Here is a 20,637-nt window from a genome sequence, read left to right on the forward strand (position 1 = left end):
TACGGAGTGTTTTCCAGGGGATTTTACGCACCGAAAGAGAGTAAAAAAAACGCTGCAGAGATGAGTGTTGCGTGCTTTTACTTGCTCCCAACGGATCCCCTCTCCTGATAAAGGGACAAAAGAGGACAAAAACAAGGCTGTCAATGATATTTTCCAAAAGAAGATTGCCTAGGTGGAGCGATTAGAGAAGGGCTGATGACGGGACTATTAATCCTTTCAGTGCATCAAAGGCACCAAAGGGTATTAGAAACGCTTGGATGGAAATCGGGCGCGTGTTTAGAACTGTTTTTGGTCCTATATGAAACTGGTGATTAGTTGCTGTGACTCATCTTAAAGGATTCTTTTTTAAACTGAAGATTTTATTAAGGAGTAAATTTGCTGGGTGTTTTTTTTATTCACCGACAGGTATGAGCGCTTTCCCAGTGTGAAAACTCTCATCTCACATCTTTTTTTCCTCTTCAAGTATTCCCAAATCTAAATGGAATTAGTTGAGTCTGAAGCCGTTTGTGAAAGGAACAGACATGGTACATGGGCACAGCTTCCCTCACGGTAAGACATCTGTATTCATCAGCTGAAGCACACTTGGTCAAAGCTCATTGCTGCCTTACATCCTAGAAGTAGTAATCCTTTAATCGGCGGTACTCTAAATATCAGAGCAACAGATAAAACTCAATAATAAGGAGTGGAGTTGTGATTTTTTTACGATGAAATAGCGCACGCTCTACGTGTTCCAACCTGTAAACTCATCACTGAAGGTAACGCTGTTAAGTTTTTGTCGCTTTTTTGGGGTCTTTTTGGTCGGAAATACTCATATTAAAAACTGTTATCTGTTACCGCTCATAAAGATGTGTTTAAAGTACGTTTGAAGTAATTTAAAGCTGCTGTGACGAACTTTCGGTTTGTGTTGATATTGGCGCCCCCTGTGGACGAAGCCATACCTCTTGTCTCAAGTGGTGGTTTTTAACAAAAAATCTCATCCTGCTTTCTTTAACAGTCATATATATCATTCACTTTAAATTTTTGCCCTGGAAAATGTAAACAAAGGCAGCGTGCAGTTAATCACTTAGTCTGACATCTACCCCCGCCGCCAGCAGTTTCAGGCAATATAGGGATAATCAATCTAGTCGCTGATGGTCTAGTTTGCTTTTTTAGGTCATATAGAGTCATCAGAATTAATTTCAGTCTGTTTCATAACCACTGAAAAACTCACAGGATCTTTAATGGTCATTTTAAATATTATTCTTTCCCCATCAGATATGCTACAGTAGCCAACAGCACAAAGTTACAGTACGCGCAAAGAGGTTATGTTCTTAGCCTATTAGCATCATAAAGGCTTTCCTATTTTTTACTTAACAGAAAATATACATCCTTGTGAACCATAATATGTCAAAAAATGTTAACTATTTGGATTATTTTAGATACATTGTGCTGTTTTTAGCGGGTTCTCAAAGGTTACAGCTAGCTAGGTATAGCGCTAGCGCAACAGCACATGAAATCCCAAACCTGACAGGTGTTTCTTTCTGCCTCAAACCTCCCTCAGCTGAGGTCTAACTGTGCACCAAACAGAGGAGCTAAAAGATTAGACAATATTTTCATGTCAATATGTTCATGTCAGTATGCGCAGTCCTCTATCAAAAACGCACATTTGTCTTTCTGTTACAGTTGTTGCAAGTCTTCTCATACTTGGACTGTGTGGGGCAACAAGGAAGGATACAGCAGGTAATCTCCACAACCGCGCTCGTCATTTCCATCTCACTTTTAAAGCTTGTATCTCACACTTTTCTTGTCTCTTTGCTGTGTGTTTTTTTAGTGAAAAACAATTCAGGAGTGAAGCCCGCAGGTCAATGTGGAACGTGGGTGAAAGAATCAGAAGGAGGGATCTTTACTTCTCCCAATTACCCCAACAAATACCCCCCAGACACAGAGTGTGTTTACATCCTTGAAGGTAAATGAGCTCTTAAAGTGGGAAATTAAGGTGATGTTGCTTTTTATTCGCTAAAGCTAACACGCTCCCGGGTTAAACTTGGGGGGACATAGCCTATCGCAGTAACTTCTCAATAATGATGAGCTGTACTGGCTTTTTAGGTGGTTATTTTTTCAAAACAGAAGGAGATTTAAAAACAAAATGTGAATGTCGAAGCTTAAGACCATCACAGCTTTGGTGTTTAAGAGATGAATTGACTAACCGCCAAGATTGGAGCTGTGTATTGACCGTGTGGGCGTGCTGATAATGAAACAGGTTGAGCGTTCATCAATGAAAGCTTGAGTCATATTTTACTCCCTCCTTTGTGCTAGGTTGTAATTATTTTCAATGTGTCTTCCAGCTCCCCCAAGGCAGTGTATCGATCTACACTTTGAGGAGAATTATTCCATCGAGTCCTCTTGGGAATGTAAATTTGACAACATCGAGGTTCGGGATGGACCGTTTGGCTTCTCCCCAATGCTCGGACGGTACTGCGGTCAGCAAAGCCCGCCTGACATCAGGAGTAGCGGCCGATATCTGTGGATAAAATTTGTAACGGATGGTGAACTGGAAGCGGTGGGATTTTCGGCGAATTACAACTTCACTGCAGGTAAAAAAAAAAAAAAAATTTTCTTTGAATTGCTTTCTACCTTTGTTAGTGTGCTTTATAGCTTTAACAGCAAGCCTTCTAAAAACAAACATCATCCAGGGATCTCGTCCTTGTTGGAGCTTCTTGCAGTTTTATTGATTGCCTGTCTGCATACACCTGGTTTTCCATTGACAATATACTGTCATTGGCTGAGACACTCTTGTGGCTAGGCTGTTATTTCTTTTCTCTCTGTGCCAGGAAAGATGTGGAGCACTGTCAGATTTTTAATGCAGTTCAGCAGCACCACTCTTCGGCGTTCAGGGCTGGAAGAGGCCTAGAGAGATCAGGAAACTAATCGGTGTTGTCGCACACAGTTGTGGCAATTATGTCTTTGTGTAAAACGTTGGCTTTCTTAATTTTTTACTGAGGCAGCGTAGGAATTGATGACAAGGAGCCAGGGCATAGCCATGATTTTATACTCCTTCACCTACACTTGACTGGGTTTAATAACACTGTCAACTTTTCTCGTGTGTTTGAGGCCACGGAACCCGAACAGTGAGCCAATTTGTCTTCACATGCGCAGCACCCTCAGGGATCTGTTACCGCTGGAGATTCAAGTGTGTCATTGTTTATATGATGAACACTTATGCAGCACGTCAACCTTTCATCCGAAAAACATGCTACTTGCTACAGGCTATTGAAAAGACCGAGGTGAAGAGGGACTATTGATTTATCTCTAAAGGCTTTGTGCGTGAGCTGTTATCGAGGAATCAGCATGGTGAGCTCTTCATGGGAAATTATGGTGAAGGAGTGCACTCAATGTGAATAAATCCTACTGAGGAATAAAGTGAAGGGCTCTATACTATGGATTATTAGGCAGACGCACTGCTACCTGTCTGAGATTTCAAAGTGTATTGGTTATGTACACTAAGGTAAAACAGCTGTGGCTCAGTGAATTCAAAGTAAAAGTGTCAAACGTGTTTTTTTCCCTGCAAGCAATTCAGAGGGGAGCTGGGGAAGAAAAAGACAAAGTGCTTGAAAAGTAAAACATGAATCGACACAAATTTCAAGGGAGTGTCACACATTTCTGTCTGCCGAGGCATGAATCCTTCAGCTGTGGAAGTTGACACAGCACTTCGATTTGAAGTTTTGCTTTTAAGAAATGTTGTGATATTGCAAATATGTTACTTGGTGCTATTCAGCGGCAAAGCTCGTAGCTAGCAGCTAAACCATACGTTGATTTAATTGTCAAGTCTGAAAGGATGGTATTTTATCTTATATTAGAGGAAGTTGTTGAACATTTTGGGGACATTCTTACTTGCTCTTTTCTTTAGAGTTAGATGAGAAGTTTGATAGCATCCGCTAAAATAAAAGCTTATCTTAGCACGAGACAGGAACCATGGTGACACAGCTAGCTTGGCTTTGTTAGCAAGGACTAATAAGTGATAACAAAGTCTGTCTTTCAGCATCGCCAAAGATGTGTTCAGACAGGACGTGAACTGGAATACATTTGTGCAGTCACGTTGATTCCCTCTAAAGATCCAATGAGAGTTAGCTAGAAATGTACGCACAGACCGGATGACTGTTGGATTACTGTGTTTGTTAATGTGTAAAGCTAGCTCCCGATTAATCAAAGAACTCAGTTTATCTCCTGTTCCCTCCTTTCTCTTCTGTGTATGTTAATAAAAAACAGGCTACACTCATAAAGCTCTAGGGTAGGCACTTTTTTCTTTCGGACAACGTCAAACAACAAATGCAGACAGGACCTTGCCGCAGTTCACAGCACATACGGCTAACTGTGACCATTGTGGTTTTATTGATTTAGTAGGGAATTGTGTTGCCTCTAGTCAACCTCACTTTGTATCTGAACAAACCATAAAACTATTTATAAATATTTATAACTGGCTAGGCTAAGTGGTATACTACAAACGCAGCACACTACAAAAGGAAAGCAAGTGATTTTAGCACGCAAGCTAGTAGCTGACTAATAATTCGCTTTTATTTATAGGACAACTGAAGAGAGACAGGAAATGTTGGGAGGATAGAGTGGGGGAGATATGCACCAAATGATTGGCAGACTGGGAGTCAAGCCTGCAATCAGTGCGTTGAGTGTGGCCTCTGTATATGGGGCGCCTGCTCTACCAACTGAGCTAAACCAGCACCCCTGTTTGGACATTTTAGCTCGTAATAATTACAGTCACGGGCTTAGGGCTTATCTCATCAACATTTCCATATATCACAGGGTATTTGAGTCCATAAAGTGTATATACAAACATTTAATTCATGGTAACACATCTCTCATAACTTGCAAAGCATTACGGTCGCCAGTTGAGGACATCAACTACATCTGAGAGAGGACGCTCTTGAGCCATACGTAGAAATAAATACATACAAAATTTCACAATGTTTAGGGTGGCTGTGGCTCAAGGTTGGCGGTTTGCGCCCTGACTGATACATGTGGAATAGCATTCAATATAAACCCTGTTATATTAACATCTACTTTATATGCATTTCCAGTTTTCCTGATGTTAGTCTACAAATTCCCTTTGTGACTACAATTTGGAGTACAGTATGTTAATGCAAGAAACATCCCTACTGTAACTTTGGTAAAATATCTAAAGAACAAAACACATGCAGTATAATTTGTTATACCCAGCCAGAGACAGAGAATCCAGACCACGTTTTGGGTTATTTCCCGTTGAAGTATTGTTTCCTCTGCCTGCTTCTCTCGGGAGTCTCATTGAATATTTGCTGAGAGGAAAGAAAAAAGCTCTGCCTCTCGTCTTGATAGGAAATATCTGTGGCATATGATTTACATAATTAAAGAAGATAAAAGTCCTGAATTCACTCGACTTGATACTCTGAAATCTGGCCTTGTGAAGAGCGCCTCACATCTGCAGCTGCTCTGCTAACCATGCTAATTCACAAAGCCCTCATCTGATGAATGGGGGGAGAGAGAGAGAGAGGCAACAAAGGTGCCGTGATTCAGCTCCTCTTACTCACTTTCCTCAGTCTTATTAGCAGCGCAGATATAAAAACTGTGTCCTTTCAGAGCCTTGTGTTTTCATGACTAATGCAGTCAGCACAGCGATAAGTGAATGAAACAGCAGTGACAGGGATCTCACAATGTCCGGTGTCATAATATATGTTAGGGTACTAAAGTGCAGCACAGATGCTCTGATCTCAGTTTAAATATGGCATCAGAGGAAGTCGGAGATGTTGGTGTAACAGAAACTATTGATGACTCAGAACAATGACTAAACAAACTTGGCTGCTCCAGTGATGAGATGTGCAATTTATTTGTCAGACTAATTTTACCCAGAGGCCTCATGCTTGTCTTCTCATGCGTCACAGAACTTTTACAGCAGTCTTTCTACCTCTGCAGAATACATCGAAAGTCTGCAGGGGAATAAAATGGAATACTTGTAAATCATACATACAACTATAGTGAATTAATTCAGCTACTAAGAATCACTTTCCATTATGAGGCTGTCTGGCACCTGTGTAAGGATATGCTTACAAGGCTGTGGAGTCCGTCTGGCAGGCTGCATGTGTGACTCATTTTACTAACCTTACTGAATGAGCGTACCTTACACCAAACTCAAAAAATACCTCCCTTGAAGGACTCAATGTGGGCTCCCAGATGAACCATAGTGACAGCTCATGCAGATCATTGAAGAATTTGTCCTAATAACAGCCCTAGTGAACGCTCGCTCACCGTCCATCTAGTATGCCTAAAAGAAGAGTGAGGCATTTTCTGGAAGTACACTTCATCGCTTTCTTGCTGTAAATTGGATAGGAAGGGTGATGCCACATTTGTAAGTTAAATAAGAGGCAAGAACAGCAGTCATTTAGCCTAGCTTAGCATTAGTCTGAATCAGTGGAAAACAGCAAACCTGCAAAATCCACCTACATACACCTCCGAAACTAACTAACAACATGTATCCTTTGCTGTGTTTAATCTGTATAAACACAAAACTAAAGACAAAACTTTCTTGAGAAGAAAATCTGCACAGGAAGTTGAAAAGTCTCCTAACTCTGTTTCTTCCTCCTTCTTCTCTATCAAGCAAGCTTGATTAAAAAAAGTTTGTAGCAGTAGCTAGCAAGTTTTCCTTGCAAAAAAGACACTCTATTCCTTCCCTTGACACTGGGATGTGCCATGTTTTTTGAGGAAATGGGGCCTCAGACTTTTTTCAGTTTTCTATATGCTAAGCTAAGTTAACAGGTCCTAAATCTTAATGTACAGTCAACAGCCAGCGTCCACTAACCAAAGCTTTTGATTTACCAGTCGATCTACGTTCCGACCAATCCAATGAGCTTTGGGTAGTGACCAAAAGAATGAGATTGCGGATACAAGCGGCCGAAATGAGTTCCCTCCGGAGTGTGTCTGGGCTCAGCCTTAGAGATAGGGTAAGGAGCTCGGACATCGGGGGGGAGCTCGGAATACAGCCGCTCCTCCTTCGACTCAAAAGGAGCCAGTTGAGGCGGTTCGGGCATCTGATTAAGATGCCTCCTAGTCGCCTCCTTTTGGAGGTTTTCCGGGCACATCCAACTGGGAGGAGACACCGGGGCAGACCCAGAGCACACTTGAGGGATTAGATATCCCGTCTGGTCTGGGAACACCTCGGAATTCCCCAGGAAGAAAACGTTGCTCAAGAGATGGATGCTTGGGTCACCTTGCTGAGCCTGCTGCCACCGCAACCAGGCCCCGGATAAGCGGAAGATAATGGATGGATGGATGGTCCACTAATGGCGCTTTTTGCGCTGGCAGCGCCAACGACCTTCTCACCGGCGCTTATTGTTGCTAGGTTACAAAAGTTGTCTGCCGGCACTTCCGCTTCCTTCGGTAGTAACCATGAAGTCTGTTTTACATTGCTCTGTATGCTTAATATTTTCTTTTATTCAAGAAAAATTTGAAAGCAGCAGCTCTAGACCTGGAAATTGTACCCTTAGCTTCTATTAGTTTCGCCTCCACCATTGTTGTTGACAAAGTAGTCCCGCCCCTTCTTGATTTTGATTGGTCGATGAGGGAGAAGTGACATTGACGAGCAAGGCAGTGTTCCAAAAGTTGAGAGCGACAAAAACAAACAACAAAAACTGATGCTGAGGGTGTGGACACAGGCCCTTACTTTACAGTCACGGTTGTTGTATCAATCTTCTTATCCAACTTAAGAAAATGAATAAGCCTATTATTAAAATGTTGAACTTTTCCTTTAAGTGCACATTGATGCAGCAGAAAACAGCAATAGTCAGTAAACCCAACGTTAACAGATTATCCTAATGCCACTTTGCAGCAGTATGCAGAGCCCACTGTAAGTGTATTGCAGAAGACATAACGTTCCACTGCTTCACAAACAAGTCTGCAAATAAAAGCAATTCAGCCAATTAAGCGAGGGAAGCCTGGGAGAGAGCGGGCATGTAAGAGCGGTTTAGGAAAGAGCTGGAAGCCTCGGGCCTTGTAGGTCACAGCTGTGTTTCAATTTGCAAAATAATTCCTGGGATGACTTTTATTTTTGTTGTCTCATCCCTTCTGTCGTCCTCATTATTCTGCACAAATACATTCATGGTGGGGCATTAATCTTGTTTTGAAATAGTGGCAACTTGGAAAAGTGTGATATTGAGCGTCTGTGTGTGATCTATGTTCAGTTCTGTTGTGCTGCAAATGGAAACAAAGCATAATTAGTTAAATGCAGCTGTCTGCCATTAAAGTCGATACAATAAGAAGCTTTATTTTGCTCATAGCGCATCAGCGACAAAGCCTTTGTGTTAACATATGTGACAAGCAGCCTCATAGCTCTGACACATAATATAAAACTGCTTGTAGAATGGTTGAATACAGCGTGCACAGAGGGAAAATTGCTGAGTGGAGGAACCATTGTGTGTATATTTCTGTGTGTGTGCGTGTGCTCGGGTGTTGGGGGATTTGAGCAATGTTCTGCTGCTCAGGTTGTCCTAGGGCGCCTTGACCCCAGAACCCTGTGGACTGCTAGATTAAGTGGTGTTTCAGCACCTTAAGCCAAAGCCAGAGCAAATAAAAGCTGCAAGTTCTCCCCCTCTTGTTCTGTGCTCTCTGATCGCTCACTGTTTGCACAGCAGAGACCTGGCGCTGAGGCAGAATCTGCAGTATGTATGCATTTTCCCACAGCCGTGGACTTCTGATATACTGTTGAATGCATATGAAATTGTATATATTTGTATACAGCGTACTCATGTGGCCCAGTAGGTTTTCAGCTGCTTGTTAGATGTGACGTAAATCTCTTTCATAGGGCTGTGAATGCGTTTAAAGAAGAAATTCAGACTGTGTTGTTCCGGAAAAACACCACAAATGGATTTTGAATTGTACAGTTTTGATTTTATAATGTATTTTTAGACTGTATTTGTTTTACCTGTTAGTGGTTGACTAAATTAAATGAACCGTTTCCTCAACATTTATCATTTTAAAGCAAACAATATGTAAATTTGTGCCAAACACAAGTGAAAAAGAGAGAGGACTCTTTCTGTCTCGTAGAAGCTGAGGTGGAAACTGGTCAGCATACTGATCAGGCTCATATGCTTCCTGGTCCCCTCAGTAGCAATGCTCCTGTATATTTTCTACTCTGAAGAATTCAGGCCATGATTAATGAATCTAAAATCAGGATGACGCTGATTGATCGAAAAGCCAGTCCCAGCTCAAACTGGGCTGAGAATCTTTTTGGACTGAAATGAGTCAAATGGCATTTAAGATTATAGCTGGAACAGGATATATGGGCCTATCATAAAGAGGGCAGGGCCATGAGATTGAACCTAGATGGGCTCCGACTGGAAAATTGAAAATTGAACCATGGAGATCGACTCTTCGCTCTTGGAAGGATAGTGACTTTGGCTGCACCGCTGCTGAGGCTGGACAGAGAGTCCAACCACTTCCTAGTTTCACATCTGCATCCAAAGTCATTTGCCCGTGGCAGCACGAGGCATTTAAATGTTTGAGCTGCTTGTTTGCAATGGAACCACTGAACTCTCAGTATGATGCCAGAAACATCTTATAATTCATGATGGTTGTCATTTGTATTATAGGACAGAATTGAGCATGCTACTGGATATAAGAAGCATTAGTTATTATTACACTGGAGTCTATGTTTTATGTTTTCACCACATTCCCTAAGGAGATGTTGAGGGTTCAATCCTGCTATCGCCTGATGATGATAAAGCCTCTGGAAGCCGGGGCCAACTATTTGGGGCCTCCAGTGTAGCCAGCAGTTAGCAGACGAGCAACTTGAGAAGTGAGAATGAAGTTGGGGTTGAGAGACAACGTCAAAGAGCGGACTGTTAGCTGTGCTTGCGGGGCAGCTGCGACTCAGTGGTAGAGTCGGTCATCTCTCAATCAGAAGGTTGGGGGTTCAATCCCTGACTGCTAGAGTCACATATCAAAGTGTCCTTGGACAAGACACTGAACCCCAAATTGCTCCTGAAGGCACAGCCTTCGGTGTATGAATGGGCATCGAATCCTGATTGGAGATTGGCACTCCGTCAGTGTGTGAATGGGTGAATAAGTGTAGCGCTTTTCTAGTCTTGCGACCACTCAAAGCACTTTTAAACTACGTAAGTACAGTCCATTAACCCTTTACTTGTATGCAGGTATCTGTTTATAGTGATCAGTAAAATGCTAATGGGATTGCATTACGGTGGATTGCGTTCCGCCCCTTTTACTCTCCACAGCAACTTTTTTTCCTGCATGCACCAAAGCCTGCTAACACTACTAGAGCTACACACGCACTATAAACACTTCCAATGCCGAAATCCAGTCCAGCAGCTCCTGCATTATTATGCAGGATCTGTAAATGGCGAGCCTTACCTTTATGTGGATGTTCAATCGGTGATGCTAAATGTCTGCAATTTAAGTTCTACAGTGTGTGCTGCTGTATACTCACCAATAAAGCAGAGTTCTCCTGCTCCTGCCTGCATGCCCCAGAATGCATTGCATGCTTGAATAAATATGGTTGAATACGCAAACCAACTGAAACTTTATCCTGGTCTGTAGCGTCCTCTGTACTCATAATTAGGGATGCCCATTTTGTTGCTCACAGCAAACTTTCGAAGCTATTTTGCGCTACACTTAAAGGCAGAGAGTCGACATCCAAACGGAAATAGCATGTAAAAATTTCACCATGTCAGATGACATTGTCCCAAGCAACAACTGCAGGCATGTTATCATACTATATAACTAACGTGGATAGATAGGGATAAGGCTAAAAATTCCTGGTAATGAGCAATAGAAACATTCAAACGCACTAATATTTGCAAGCAATTTAAAAAAACATTTAATCCAGTGAGTGCTACTGAAGTATATTCAAGCTGTAAAAGTATATCAGGTAACATTGCATTTACTTTTCAACACAGAAGAAAGACAGTACAGACGGTGGGAAGCAGACCACACAGTTGCAGAGTCATAACACGCACAGAAGTCCAAATAGACGCCTCACAGTGGAAGCTGAGCCCGTGAGATGTGGCCTGTCTTTTTCCAATAGTGCTACCTCTCAACCCTCAATCCAATAAAACATTTTCAAAACTTTGTCCCACGCTGGTGCAGCACCCGAGGCCCTGCGAGTAAAAAATTTCATTTTCTGTGGCCCCGGCTCTCGTAGGTATTCACAAAGGAACACGGAGGGAAAGTAGATGAAATTCATGAGTCGAAATGGAGAGAGAAATCTCCTGTGGCGCATTTTCTGCTGTTCTTCCAAGATCTCGGTTGAAGAGTGTGTTTGCCTGAATGAGCTGCTCGTGTGTCGTCACTCCTCATAAATCACATAAAAAAAGACCTTCCTTCCAATGTTTTGCTCTAATGCTTATTGTCATTAGTGCTCCCCACAGTGCAAGTGGCTTTCTTTGTGCGTTTTCTCCCTGATTGTTCAGCGCTGCCTACTGCTTCTCTCATTGTTATGGCTCTGTCTTTTCTCTGCCGGGAGAACGTGTAGGTGTACATTAGTCACAGCGAAGGTATGCTCCTCATGTGTAATGCAATTTCCCCAAAGTAATGCTATCAGCTGAAGGGCTTCTGCAATGAGAAAATAACCGGGTCTCTGCTGGCGTCTGTTTGACAGATAACCCGCTTCAATGTCTCGGCCCTTCCTGTGTCGTCCCTTATCTTTCTCTGTGTTTTTGAGTCATGGCTGACCACATCAGTCTCATTTCATAAAGGCTCTCCTGTGCTCGTATGTGCTGAAGAGACCCTTCCTCCACAGTGCCTCTGTTCAAGCAAAAAGAGATGGATGGAGCGAGTTAGCATTGCAGGCACACCTCTTGCAGCTGTGGAAGAGGTCGGTTGCACCCTCGCTCTCCTTACTCATCTCTCTGTCTCTCTGTTTTCAGCAACACTGGCCTCTTTTCTCCTCTCCTCCTAACACGCCTAGCTCATTCGCTCACCTTGGCTTACATGTTTTAAATGCTTGTTGTAGCGCTCTAGAAAACTCAGCTATACCATCCCCGATGTGTGTGATTTCCGTCTGCAATAACGTCGTGAGCTACTTACCAGGGTAAAGTAGGGATGTGTGAATGTTCCAACATCACTTAAAGCTTTTTTCTTGAGCTAAAGCAGTTAAAAGATTGTTGAGCAAACAAACCCCCAGGTTAGACAAAGTTATTTTGTATAGAAAACAAAGGGGAGCAATAAAATTACTGCCTAAACTTTCTGTTAAAGAGATCCATCACAGCTTTGACTATTCCTGAGAGATATTACAGGAGTTCTCACATTCAGTTGTACCTCTAAAAAAAGTAGTTTAGATACAGTTATTTGGCTGAAGTGGGTTTTTTTAATAACCTGTCTAATGATGATGTCTGAGTTCCATATTATCAAAAAGTAATAACCTCATTTTGAACAAACTGGATTTATCCTTTAAGCCACTAAGCTCACTAAACAGCATTTAAAATGTAATTTCAAAACCAATACCTTTACCCTGGATTAGCAAAATGGATGACGTAAGTCCATGCAACAGCGGGTTTTTTTTTTGCGCTGGCAGCGCCTGTTTTCTGTACAAAACCAATGCAGTTCAGTGTTTTCAGCTCTCAGCGTCAGCAGTTTTTTGGCATTGCACTCGCAGTTAAAAATAGCTTAACTTGGGGCGCTGGTTTGGCTCAATTGGTGGAGGCTGGGCTCAGTTGTACAGAGGCTACTGATCGCAGGTTCGACTCCCGGTCTGCCGATCGTTTGGTGCATGTCTTCCCCGACTCTCTCCTCCCAGCATTTCCTGCCTCTCTTCAGCTGTCCTATAAATAAAGGCAACAACTTCAACTTTTGGAACACTACAGTGCTCATCAATATCACTTCTCCATCGCCGACCAATCAGAATCAAGAAGGGGCGGGACTTCTCATACCCACTTTGTCAATAACAATGGCGGAGAAAAAACTAGACTCGTTTTTTCAACTGTAAAATTTCCTGTCTCGAGCTGCTGCTGATGACAGGACATGATTCCTTTACAATGTTTTTCTTTATCAAATTTCCTTTAATTCAAGCAAATATTAAACATACAGAGCGATTTAAAACAGACTTACCGGTAACTACCAAGGGCAAGGGCTGCCAGACAAACCTAGCAACAGCAAATGCCGGTCAGAAGCGCTGAATTTGAGGTTGTTGGAGCAAAAAACGCCATTAGTAGACACATGCCTTGTATTATGCCTACTTTAACTTTGTTAATAGTTCAATAGCCTTACTTTGGCTACAGTGGGACTTGTAGAAAGTTATGACACAGGGATCAAATTAAGCTACAAAATCTCTTGTGAACTAGTTTAGTCACCAAGCTAACTGTCTTGCTAACTTACCAACAACTTGCAATCCAACAACGTACAACATGAAATAGTGAGATAGCTAGCTCGGCTAGCTGTTAGCTACACTAACACTAGCATGTTCCCAGCTGGCTAGGATGTTAGCCGTTAGCTTGCCTGATAGAGATGTTTACCAACCAGACCTGTGACTTGTTTAAAGCTGTGTATTGGCAGGAAACGTTACGATACATATAGTGATATAGGGGTTACGATTCAAGATATCGCGATATATTTTCAATCAATGTTAGCAAACTGTCATCATTAAACACAACCATATTTATTCATAAAATCTGAGTTAAAAAAGTTTCCTTTTTTATGCAAACAGCCCAGTTGGATCTGCATTTGTTTTTATCACAGTCCCTCTAATATCAACATCATAGCATTACTTTTTGGTAATCTGTCCAAAAGAATTAAGAATTAAGATCACTAAAAATAAAATCATTGCATGTTAAATATTCATTTAAAATCCGTTGTGTTTTTGACCATTGGTATACTGTAGTATCACAAAAATAAAAGTGCACTACTCCAGTGTATAGATGTTTTCAGTGACCCCTAAAGTTGTCAGTACATCAGATCTTCTTTTCCCTGCACCACTTCTACTCCACTCGACTCCTCTCCCCTCTCCCTCCTCTGACATCACACCTCGCGCCTTCCTGCTCAGCACTGAAGTCCCGGCACGAAATGTTCACCTTCTTATCAGACAACGAGCCTTCACTCTGGGGGACAAACCAGCCAGAGTTTATCGCTCGGTGGAACTTAACTCACAGGACGGCTGATATTTACGTCCTGTGGCTGTTTGAGCCGCTCCCAGCCAATTACCCTGCAGATCAATCAGCGGCTCCTGCTGCCTCCTGTTTCCTCTGTGGCAGTTTGTTAGCCAGGCCTGCTGTTCGGCTGCAGATGCTGCGGGGGTCAGGGCACGGATCTGTTGTAGCTGAACGTTAGCGTGCCGGGTGTTGGGGGGCCTGCTAGTACTGTATACACACAACAACATATGTCAATACAGTGTGTTTGTGTACGTTTGCATGCTTCTTATCTGCACTAGAATCTTGGCTACTTTCCTATTCAAACCCATACTGCGCTAAATCCACAATAGAGCGACCGATTGTGTATTCACAGTGTTCGCTACATTGTACACATGATGCATATGGTCCCCGCTCTCAGAACTGCATCAGAAATTAGCTCGGTTGTTGTAGGAGTGTTTTTTTTTTCATCTCCCCTCCCTTCCTTTGTAGGTATAACAGCTCGCCTAAGGCTCTTTGTTTCATTAGCCTATCGCTGCGGTGGAGCCTCGGCTGTCAAGCTGCGAGCCCGACTCTCTCCATTATGCCGTATTAGACAGCAACGAGATTGAGCGGTGCGTTTTATCTCTGCACACATTAAAGCTTTTGAAAACATCTTGAAGAATTACTGTCTTAAGAAGTGACAGGAAAGGTCTTTTCATTTTCCAGAAGGTGAATGATGTTTGTTTGCTCATCGCTCCTGATTTGTACCTTTGATTGCTGAGCAGATTGCTTTCCGTGCTTGATGAGTTTTGCTTTTGTTTTCATCTTCTCAACACTCCCTCAGGGACTTCCTGCATTAACATACACGGATAAAAAGTCAAAAAGGACTACATTTTGTTTTTATCTACACATTACTCCTCTAATTCCTCCTATTCTGGCAGCGACTTTGACTCTGCATTCCCAGATTATCATCAAAAGATTCCAAAAGGACCTAAATCACATTTGCCATCGGGGGTAATCTAATGGCAGGCTTTTGTTTTACCGCCGGGAGAACGATGTCAACAATAAAAGAGGGCAAGAACATGATGGGATTATGAAATGTGAGGTAATCCGCTGAACATTTCTGCATGATAAAACATTTGCCGATGCCAGGACGCCTATAACCATCCATTACGCTCCCTTATAGGGATGAAAATGAGTTGATGGTACATTTGGTGGAATGGAAAGTGCAGCGAGGGTCGTATAGCAGCTGTTCCGCTCTGTGCACTGGTGGGACTGTGTTGAAGGGTTAATGCATATCATTACCGTTTGATGTGCTTATAGGAAAGCCGTGACAAGTGGTTTACGGTTTACAACTGGCTGTAATTCAGCGGCTCCTCTCAGCCTGTCATATTTTATTCATCTACGGTTTTCTGGGTTCAATGTAGACGGAAATATTCAAGGCAAAAAGAATGGAGCACAGAAAACAGGAATGCCCATATCAGAGTGCATCTGTTTCATTTTTATGCTCATGCATAACAATAATGGCAGAATTTAAGGCCTCTGCATTGGCGACAGCCGTGACCGGAGGCTTCATGTTTTCAGGTTGTCCATCAGTCCATCCCATTCTTGTGAACATAATATCTCAGAAGCTCCTTGACAGAATTTCTTCAAACCTGGCACAATTGTCCACTTAGACTCAAGGATGAACTGATTAGATTTTGGAAGTCAAAGGTCAAGGTCACCCTGACCCCATGTCCTTTCTTATCTTGTGCACGCAATATCTCAGAAGCGCCTTGAGGGAATTTCTTCAAATGTTGCACAATTGTTCACTTGGAGTCAAGGATGAACTGATTAGATGTTGGTGGTCAAAGGTCAAGGTCACTGTGATTGATTTAGAGCCCAAGGTACTTGTATGAATCCACCCTTTTGACTTCCTCTCACTGGGTGACAACCAGGACAAGTTCCTCTGGTAAACCACAACAAGCTCTTTGATCTCGCTAATGTTGAACTTAAGATGATGATCATTGCATCATGTGTCTCTCTCCTCTGAAAAAAAGTGAGGGCAGCATATTTCTCACTGGAAACTATTCACTGGAATCATACATGTTGCTATGGTATTAACTTCCCTTTCGCCAAAACATACACTTAATACCTTGTGCTAATAACTCCAACATCTAGAGTCCACACAGACAGAAATGTAACTTCAACTTTACTAGTTGGTGGAGGCATACAACCGCAAGGCGGTAATTCTAGTTTAAGGCTAAATTTTTTCCGCAGAAAGACCTGTTTGGTGCTCCTGTCTCTCTTTCTTTCCCCTGTCTGTTTGAAGGATTGCTACAGAACCCAAAGGATCCATTATTTGTGCTTGCAGGCAGCTTAAAAGTTCCTACAGGAAAAACCAAAAAAAGGTGAAATTTGAATGTTTACTTTTTGTCCTAAAGGTTCAGGTGACATTTGCTTTCCTGGAGGCGTGTAACAGATTGCACGGCGTTCTTTGCAGGTGTTTTGGTTTCACTTTCAGGCGTTTCGCTGAAGGTGTCAAGCGTTCGCTCGGCTCTGAAACCTTGACTCACTGGAGCTGAAAGAACTGTCAGGAAGACAGTGTCACAAACATTAACACGTTCTTAGCGAGGTGTCGGTTCCCATCAGCTTCTCTCGCACACTTCGTCTTCTTTCATCCCTGTCGGAGCCTCAAATTGCTCGTCCATCTGTGATTATTGAGGTGCAGGAGGGTGCGGGGGGACATATTTATTTCCCCCTCACACCACTGACTGTACGCCAATGGAGTCCAGCAAGTCAATTAAGACCATCTTCTCCCATCGGGCGACTCGAGTCTTTCCTGGCAGATTGCCGAGAGTGAGGACCCGTAAAAGTCAGGAAGTCGATCATGTGTGTTCATTTCTGTTTGTCCCTCAAACACACAACAGCCTGCCGAACAGCACGGCCTCGCTGGCATTTCATTTTCCATTTGGCAAGCTCGATTAATCACAGCACTCCTATACAATGCGACGCACGCGGCCACCCACCGCTGCTGGCTCTCATTGTTCCCTGTCGCAGGGAAATGCACAGCTAGCGGAGGCAGAGAAAGAGCAGGAGGAGCGCTGCAGAAAGACTTCTGTGCGGAGAAAGAAAGGGAGAAAAGAATTTGTTGATACAGGGAAAGATTTGGATTGCTGTGAATAGGTTACGGCCGCTCTGTGAGGGAGACTGATAAAAACATTGGTGCTGCTCCATGTCCCCTCGAGGCTCGGCTTCTATCTGCATATTCATTGAGCTGACACTGGCTTTTCTCGCCACCGTCTATAAAAGGATGCCAATTGGCTTTTACCTTGTGGCCTCTAATAAGCCTCTGCAGCGAGCGTGCATACAAACGACTCCTCATAATGCACAGACACATAATGACTCCTGCACGTCCTTATAAACAGCTTTAGAACAGCTTCAACAGCACAAACTGTTTACTCTCTGCTCGCTTTGACTCCCGTGTTGACAAATGCATGACAGGATAACTGTTTTTTTTTTCTGTGACAGTTGTTTTTATATCTCCAGGACTGAAAGCAAGATGCGCTGACTTTATCTTCTTGCGCTGTGATTGTTTATTCATTCTGTATAATGAAATATCTGATCTGCTGCAGGGGGAGAAATTGTTTGGGAAGTCTTTGCCAGAAAGTAGATTATTCATCCATTCAGAGCGTTTATATAATTTTACTCAGTCATGATCCGGGATAGAGAGGTTTACCTCAAAGCAACTTTTATTGCATTGTAATTTTGCACAGGGTAAAAGCATGAGTTGAAGACGAAACGGAGGTTTTCCACCAGCAAAAAGAGTCCGAATATATGACGACCCTGATTATAAGACAATACCTACCTTTTAGATTTAATTGTCACATTTAAATTTCAATAAATCTTGAAACAGCTGGATGACAGCTCTTTTTCCGTAACACACTCACACTCACACACGGTCGCTTTTATTGCTTCTCCGTACGTCATTGGCCTGATTTGCATCTTCTTCCCGCTGTGGTTGCTGTGGAAACGCAGACAACAATGGCCACAGGAACCATTTAGTCCCTTGAGGAAGAAGTTCATGGACCGAAAGGTTCCTGGTGCTTTTGGTCGAAAAGAAGCACCTTTTGCCAACCACGGTCCGATTCTCTCTGTTGCCATCTGTTAGCTCAGACTGTTAGCATTTTAAAGACGCGGCGGTGCATCGGCCAGTTGCTGCGTTTTTCCGAGCCAGAGAAGGCAGGTCCGGTCCTGGGGGCTCGACCAAGGTGCGGATGTGTCAGGCTAAGCCCGCTGAGAGCACAGGAGGACGGGGCATTACAATGTCTTAAAATTGACATCAACACTCAGTTGTTGGTTGACTCGGCCTACTTTTAAGCCATTTGTAACAGACGATCACCGTGTCTCTGCGTCTTTCATCCCCCTGGCGCTGTAGTTGCAAGTGACGGCTGGCCTCAGTCATGAGGGGTACACTCGCTTTACAGATAAGTGGCGGCGTCTACTGTTTTGTACGTACATCCATCCATTAGCTCCACCACTTGTCCTGCTTAGTGTCACGGGGGGCTGGAGCCTATCCCAGCTGTCATTGGGCGAGAGGCGGTGTATACCCTGGACCGATCGATCCCCAGTCAATCACAGGGCTGACACATAGAGACAGACAAACATTCACGCTCCCACTCACACCACTTTTTCAGATGTACAGTATGTTAAAGGAAAAAAAAAAAATCTTATATTCAGACCATTACTGTAGTTTTTGATGCACGCTCACTGTGCACACATGTTCTTCTGCACATACAAAAAATACAAGGATGCTCTTATTTTGCGGTCCTTACATGCAAAGACGAATTTCCTCATCCAGGGCTTGAGTCAAGCTGTACTTCAGCTGGCTGAAACTCCTCAAATCTGTATGCTACTCCTAATCCCCTCACACAAACACACTGGACCTCTACTGAGCGGCTCCATCTGAACCCTCGCATCAAAAAATCCTTTTCATTTCGCTCTCTCAGTTTGTTTGCAGAGGTGACGTTGGCGCTCGGTTTGTGTGCTGCGTGTTTGTACAGGAAATAATATGGGATTTATCTCACATATAGTACAGATGTGCACACATATTGTCCTTCAAAATCTGTATTCACAACCACCCTCACCATGTACAGTAATCTTAAATCCTTTCGGGGCTCTTCTGGTGAGATGTAGAATTCAAGTGAGATTGAAATCAGTGTATCTGCGTGCCACGAGGACATAATTTCCCTTTTCTTAAATTAGAAAAGATTAGGTTGAATCTGTGAGGCTCTGCGGAGAATTTTGTCACCCTGTGGGCAACACTAGTATTTCAAAAGTCCACCAACTTTACCGTCTGATTTCGTCTCACAGTCTGAAATGTGAGCATGGAGCGCTGGCTGTGCCGCATGCAAAAAGCCGCACATATGGAGCTAAATATATTGCTTTTGTAATCTCACATCCATGAACTAATCTCCCCCGCAGCTGTACTTTTTTCACCGTAACACACAGAACAGCGAGAGGGCCTGAAACAGAACCACGCAACCATACATCAGACGGAAAGAGCGTGAGATTGTGGTGGGATTACGTTTAAACCCCCCTTAAAAAAAAAAACACCTCACCGTGTGTTTTCCAGCTTATATGAGAGACCGGCTATGATCAGGAGGGAAGTCTGACTCATTGATTTTATCGTGCTCTGCCTGTGAAGAGGCGAGGCTTTGAGGAAACTTAGATTGTTGTGGGAAAAAAAAGCTCAGTGAAAATGCTTAAATTGACTGTGTGGAGAGGGAGGCTTTGGTGTGGCGTAAATATTCATTCTGCGGTGGCGCTCGCTCTGGTGTGATGTTTTTTCGCTGCTAGCGGTGGATCTCTCGGTGCAGTGCTTGTCAAACATCTGTGGGTTCACCCTTTCAGCTGAAACAAAGGTTATCTAAAAGCATCTGTCACGTCGGTGATGAGGTGCAACGCTTTTATAGAGAATAAGGAAGGCTCTGCTTAGTTCTTCGTGCGCTCTGGTCCTTTCTTTGCCTCCACCATTTATCTTGTGAGGAACAAACTACTGCAGACGCAGGCTACATGTGTGACACCAGTTGCTATGCATTTCCTTCTTCCTGTTCACACTTACAGAGTCAAAGTAGCTCCCTGTTGCATCTAATCTTGCCGGTGAGTTTAATTAAGCATGTGAATTTTATACTCGACTCTGATTGGACAGGCATTTTCTACTGTTGCTTCAATACTAGAGTACGGAGAGGCAGTAAGTTCCTGAAAACGGTTTCCTGGTAGGGCACATTTCTGTCATACTGAGTAGTGAAGTTGAGAAGTTAAATTGGACTAAGTTAGTTGCCTCTAGGGCTGTCACTTTTCCCCAAAAAGTTCCAACAAATTCAACGTGATATGGAATTTTCTTCGAAATTATATCGAACATGTTGGGGGGGGTCGGGTACTTAGTGGTACATGCAGCGCTTCTGATGTGCGTTGGTGTTGAGATGATCAGTTCTGTTGGACGGTCTTATACTAGAAGCGTAGCTCTGTTTTGGGAACATCTAAGTGCGTGAGAGAGGCGTTGTAGAGCGGGCGAGAGAGAACG

At 43.1% G+C, this 20,637-nt stretch overlaps 1 protein-coding gene across 2 annotated transcripts in view; it reads left to right on the forward strand.

The window, feature by feature from the left end:
• The first annotated feature begins 453 nt into the window (after positions 1-453).
• neto1l (neuropilin (NRP) and tolloid (TLL)-like 1, like) overlaps positions 454-20,637 on the forward strand; it is an 83,065-nt gene continuing 62,881 nt past the window's right edge. For both annotated transcript variants that reach the window (XM_069667340.1, XM_069667341.1), the window contains exons 1-4: positions 454-549; positions 1,663-1,719; positions 1,811-1,945; positions 2,325-2,573. In XM_069667340.1, coding sequence (XP_069523441.1) covers positions 522-549; positions 1,663-1,719; positions 1,811-1,945; positions 2,325-2,573 — 469 coding nt within the window. In that variant the 5' untranslated portion in view covers positions 454-521. The remainder of the gene's footprint in view (positions 550-1,662; positions 1,720-1,810; positions 1,946-2,324; positions 2,574-20,637) is intronic.

Source organism: Semicossyphus pulcher, unplaced genomic scaffold (genome assembly GCF_022749685.1).
Source record: "Semicossyphus pulcher isolate SPU_LCO1_2020_fin unplaced genomic scaffold, fSemPul1.0.p SCAF_18, whole genome shotgun sequence".
NCBI lineage: Eukaryota > Metazoa > Chordata > Actinopteri > Labriformes > Labridae > Semicossyphus > Semicossyphus pulcher.